The following is a 5,124-nucleotide window of genomic DNA, read 5'->3' on the forward strand; positions in this document are numbered from 1 at the left end:
CGGTTATCATCTAAGAAGATGGAGTGTGGATACAGTTATTACATAGCAAGTATCTACATTCCAAGATCTTGTCTCAAATGTCAGCTCAAGGGGCAGGCTATGTCCTCACTATTCTTGCTCATGGCGTGGGAACTATGGCCCCAGGGCAATGCTCATCTTCCATTGTATCTCTTCCATGCCTACTATGGTTTTCAGTAAAATCAAGCAAGAAGCTTTTCTTTGGGTTTTGGCCGGCGCGAAGCACATGGGGTCCTTCATGGTACGATAAGGCCTTGTACAATGTTAGGTGCTTAGGGAGGTGCTTAAAAAAATAAACCGGGTTTTCTGAAGCATCAGTGCCTATTTCTACAAGAGAGACGTCTAATTAAGCGTCTACCCTGTACAAATAAGCACCGGTGTTTAAGAAAAGATTGGTTTATTTCTCGAAGCACCTCTCCAAAGCACTTGCAATGTGCAAGGCCTAACAAGCCCGTTTGTATGGAATGTGTGTCTTTATTTTTCTGTAAAATTCCTTATGGCTGTACACTCTTTGTATTCTTCGGTAAACTACCAAGGATCAACTATACGTTTCGAAGTCACATGTCTCTTTTAAAATTGATTATTTTAATTATTTGTGCGAACAGCGAGACGTTTGTAATCGTGTGCGTGCATATATACACTATTTTTTAATTCTTCGGAATAATATGCATTGCCGCACGACCGGGCGTGGACTGCAAAAGAAGCTAAAGTCAGTCAAGTGTGGCGAGTTGCCCCCAGTTTGTTGGTGCAAAGACCTACCGAAACCAATCCAGTGGTCAAGGAGAACGATGGGTGTGCATGGTGGGGCGAGCCGTGGATTTCTCCATGACTTCTGCCGCTAGAGTCTGCAGAGTGCGGTGGCAGTTCACACCAGTACATTCCATCTCGTTTTGGCCTGTCTAGCTTCGGCTGACCCGTCAACACATGCCTTGGACGTGCACACAGCACACTGTGGAAAATATCCGGTGATTTGGTACCCAGCACCTAGTCCTCATGGTGCGTTGGATCTCCGTATAAGTACGCCTGTTAAACCCCATTGTGACGACGATGATGATTACTGTTCGAGTGGGATACCTGCACATTAGACTACGAGAAGACAGGCCGCCCGGGAACCAAACTTGGTGGTTGAAGCACCGAGCAGCATGCTTGCTTGTCGCGCGCGCGCGATTATCAACAATAGCATGAGAAGAAAGGACGTGCCGTGTTTTTTGTTTTTTTTTAAATTCAGTCCCACTTTTATTTAAGCATCCCACACAGGGATTTCGTCCGAAATAGTCTGTAAAATAAAATCTGGGGGCACATGCAGCCACACCTTGTTTAACTTAGTGGAAACTGCTTCCCTAGCTAACAAGTGGGCATCTTTATTAGCATCCCGCCTAACCCACGCAATCTTCCAACTCTCCCTCGAGGCCAGCAGGCGCTTGACCTCCTCCACCACAGGCCCAGCGGTGAGAAGTCCTTTTGCGTGCCTTGGAGTTTACATACGATTTCCTTGCAATCCATCTCGATATGTAGGTTGGCGATGTTCAGCTCCTCGGCCACCTGTGCAGCCCTTCTCCACGTCAGGAGTTCAGTCCTTGCGGGATCACTCCCCAGTGGAAGGACATGGCAAAAGCCTCCTAAGAAAGCACCATCATGGTTCCGAAATACCAGCCCGGCTCCACCGTTGTCCCCTTCTTTCGATGTGGCTCCATCGACGTTTACCTTCACCCACCCCTTCTCCTGGGGCCTCCATTTCTCCTTCACCGCCGGTGTGTTCTGCTTGCTCTTCCGGCCATGTATCGATTGCCACTCGCACATTAGATGGAAGACTCTTTTTGCTATCATCTCTGCCTCCTCGATCCGCTGCCCATCGCGTGCATTATTCCTCGCGAGCCAGAGCGCACATGCACCCTGAACCATGACCGCTCGCTCGTCATCCGTAGCCTCCGCAAACCACGACATCAACCATCTCGACAACGCACTCTGGGAGCAAGCTGACTCTGGCGGGATCGCCACCGGTACCCCCAATTCCGACTGCATTATCTTCCAGAACTTAGCATAATGATAGCAACCCCAGAATCTATGGTAGTTTGTTTCTTCCCGCCCACACGCCATGCAAAAAACACCCTGCTTGATCTTCCTCCTTAATAGTTCTGTTCCCATCGCAAGCCCGTTCCGAATCAACCTCCACGTGTGGATTTTAACTTTGCCGTGTCCCAAAGGCTCAGCCAAGACTTACGATCCAACACCGAGGATGAAGACTTCGGCCGTACGGATCTTACCCTCTTCTGGCTCATGCGTAGATGGTATGCCGAGCGAACTATGAAGATACCATTCTTGGTGTAGTTCCAAGCTTGGTAGTCTTGTACCCCCGGTCCTCGAACTGGTATTTGAAGAATCTCTTGAGCCTCATCCGGGGCGAACATTTCCTGTACTTTTCGATTGTCCCATGAAAAGCCATCGTCTTCGAGTAGATCCCCAACACGTGTAATGCCTGCGATGTAGCTTTGGTCCAGTGGCTTGAGGCTACCGCTCCTTGGGAGCCAATTATCATGGTGGACCGATACTCGTGAGCCGTCGCCAATACGCCATATCAGGCCGTCAGCAAGGAGGTCACGACCATGCAAGATACTTCTGAAAGTGTATGATCCGCCGGCAGGGCACGTTGCATTAAGAATCGACCCATCGGGAAAATACCGTGCCTTTAGAACTCGTCCACACAACGAGTTTGGCACTTGCAGCAAGCGCCTAGCTGCTTTGGCAAGCATTGCTTGGTTGAACGCTTCCGGGTCCCGAAAGCCCAGCCCTCCTTCATGCTTTCGCGTGCACATTTTGTCCCACCCAATCCAGTGCACCTTCTTATGACCATCTGTTTCACCCCACCAGAAGTTTGAAGCAATAGATGACAGGTTCCCGCACATTTTCTTCGTGAGTTGAAAACGGCTCATGGTAAAAGTTCGTGTGGATTGCAGTCCGGATTTGACTAAGACCTCCCTTGCCATTTTTGATAAACCTTGACCCTTTCATCCTGAAACTTTGCCCTTAGTACTATCCTTGACGTACTTAAATGTACCATCCTTAGCTCTCCCCACTACCGTAGGGAGGCCTAAATATCGTTCACTCAGGGCCTCCTCCGTTATTCCAAGCACATGCTTGAGCTCGTTCTTGTCTTCATCCGGGGTGTCTTTACCAAAAAAGATCACTGAGTTATGAAGGTTTACTTTCTGGCCTAATGCGGCTTCATAGTCATGCAATATGGAGCATAGAGTCTCAAAATTTGCCCTTGACCCCTCCACAAAGACCACGCTATCGTCAGCAAACAGAAGGTGGGTGACTGTTGGGCCACCACCTCCAAATGACACCCCTTGATGTTCCCCTCTCTCCGAGCCTCCTTTAGTAATGCAGAGAAGCCCTCCACAAAAAACAAGAAAAGGTATGGAGAAAGCAGATCCCCCTGTCGAAGCCCTCTGGTGGGATCAAAACTCAGAGAGCCCACCGTTAAGTCTCACCGAGAATTTTGCAGACTTCACGCATCTCATGAACATCTCTGTCCAGTGACCAGAGAAGCCAAACTTCAACAACATCTGTTCAAGAAAATCCCACTCAAATCTGTCATATGCCTTCATCATATCCAGCTTGACCGCACAGATAGGTTTCCTCCTCTTTCTCTTCCTAGTAGCATGGACACACTCATAGGCAACCAGTACATTATCTGTTATAAGTCTGCCTGGCACAAACGCACTCTGCTCCTCAAAGATCATGAAAGGAAGAACAACCTTCAAGCGATTGGCCAGTGCCTTCGCCGCAATCTTATACAGTACGTTACATAAACTGATAGGGCGGAACTGCGCCAAAAATGCAGGTGACTTAACTTTCGGGATCATTACAATTATCGTGTCATTGAAGCCATCGGGGGGCGCAGTTCCGACGAGGAACTCATGAACCGCAGCACACACATCGTCCTTAACCAGCGCCCAGTGGCCTTGGTAGAACATGGGCGGGAGGCCGTCCGGGCCCGACGTCTTCGTAGGCCCCATCTAGAAGAGAGCGAGCTCTATCTCCGCATCAGTGAACGGAGAATCAAGTTTTGCATTCATCGCCTCTGTCACAGATTCATCGATGTGTTGCAGCACGTTTTCGCCACCCCTCGAGCCCTCAGAAGCAAATAAGTGCGCATAGAACTGGGCAGCCATCCTCCTCATCCCTTCATCATCCGAACACTTCGACCTGTTCTCACACCGAAGTGCCTTGACTGTGTTCTTACGTTTACGGTGTGAAGCACGGTTTTGAAAATACTTAGTGTTTTGATCGCCCTCCTGCAACCAGTTTACGCGCGAACGTTGTTTGTAAAACACCTCCTCTCTCTCATACAGCTCATGTAGTTGGTCTTCGATCTCCTTGATCTCCTGTCTGTAGCCCGTCCTCGCAACCCTCTCTTTTGCATCGATCAGTTGCTCATTGAGATGCCCAATTTGCTTCCTGATAGAGCCAAAAACCCTTCGGCTCCACTCCTGCATGGATCTCGTGGTGGCCCACAGGCTGTTGCATGTCGTCGCTAGCCGGCCTCCTCCCTGATTGGCTGCATGTGCCTCCTCCCATGCAGCGGCCGCAATTGTCTCATACTGCTCATGACGCACCCACGTTGCCTCGTACATGAAAGGTCGTTGCCCACGCTCGCCTTTGTCCCCGGTCTTTTTCAATGCTTTTATAACTAGCGCCTGATGATCTGATTCCTCCGTCATGACATGCATCACTTCAGTGGCCGGGAAGAGCCGAGCAAAATCCCCGTTGCACGTCACCCGGTCCAGCCGTACCTGTATATTCTCCGCACCCTCTCTCTTGTTGTGCCATGTAAACGGGTACCCAGAGAAGCCAAGATCTGCCAAACCGTAGTCGGTTAGGAAGTCCTCAAAGTGTTCCATCTGCCCTCTGTTTCTCGGGTTACCACCTAGTTGCTCATCCTGGCTTCGAGCCGCATTGAAATCGCCCACGCACAACCACGGCAAGTTATCTTGGGTACGAATATAGCGCAGTGCATCCCACGTCCGCGATCTTTTATCCACACATGGCTCTCCATAGATTCCAGTGAATCTAAAGGAGGCTCCATCGCACGCGATCGTAGCA

General features: G+C 49.8%; 2 protein-coding genes across 2 annotated transcripts; both read right to left on the bottom strand.

Moving 5' to 3' along the window:
- Window positions 1-794: 794 nt before the first annotated feature.
- On the bottom strand, window positions 795-2,921 carry LOC147982144 (uncharacterized). Its single transcript, XM_087516214.1, has 3 exons — window positions 2,283-2,921; window positions 1,504-2,034; window positions 795-863 (listed from the first exon to the last, which is right to left on the bottom strand). Exons 1-3 carry the CDS (start codon window positions 2,919-2,921, stop codon window positions 795-797), a joined length of 1,239 nt encoding a protein of 412 aa, XP_087372340.1.
- Window positions 2,922-4,037: 1,116 nt separating this feature from the next.
- LOC147982145 (uncharacterized) lies at window positions 4,038-4,922 on the bottom strand. The gene has a single exon (XM_087516215.1). It carries the CDS (start codon window positions 4,920-4,922, stop codon window positions 4,038-4,040), a length of 885 nt encoding a protein of 294 aa, XP_087372341.1.
- Between the last annotated feature and the right edge of the window lie 202 nt (window positions 4,923-5,124).

This window comes from Triticum urartu, chromosome 3A, assembly GCF_056163025.1.
Source record: "Triticum urartu cultivar PI428250 chromosome 3A, HENAU_Tu73, whole genome shotgun sequence".
Classification (NCBI taxonomy): Eukaryota; Viridiplantae; Streptophyta; class Magnoliopsida; order Poales; family Poaceae; genus Triticum; species Triticum urartu.

Bases quoted from the DNA above. Each gene is read 5' to 3' on its own strand.
- LOC147982145 (XM_087516215.1), bottom strand. From the start codon at position 4,922: ATGGAACACTTTGAGGACTTCCTAACCGACTACGGTTTGGCAGATCTT.
- LOC147982144 (XM_087516214.1), bottom strand. From the start codon at position 2,921: ATGTGCGGGAACCTGTCATCTATTGCTTCAAACTTCTGGTGGGGTGAA. The intron at 2,035-2,282 runs GTAAGATCCGTA...AAGATAATGCAG, and splicing joins TACGCATGAGCCAGAAGAGG to TCGGAATTGGGGGTACCGGT. The intron at 864-1,503 runs GTATGTAAACTC...CGCACTCTGCAG, and splicing joins AGATGGATTGCAAGGAAATC to ACTCTAGCGGCAGAAGTCAT.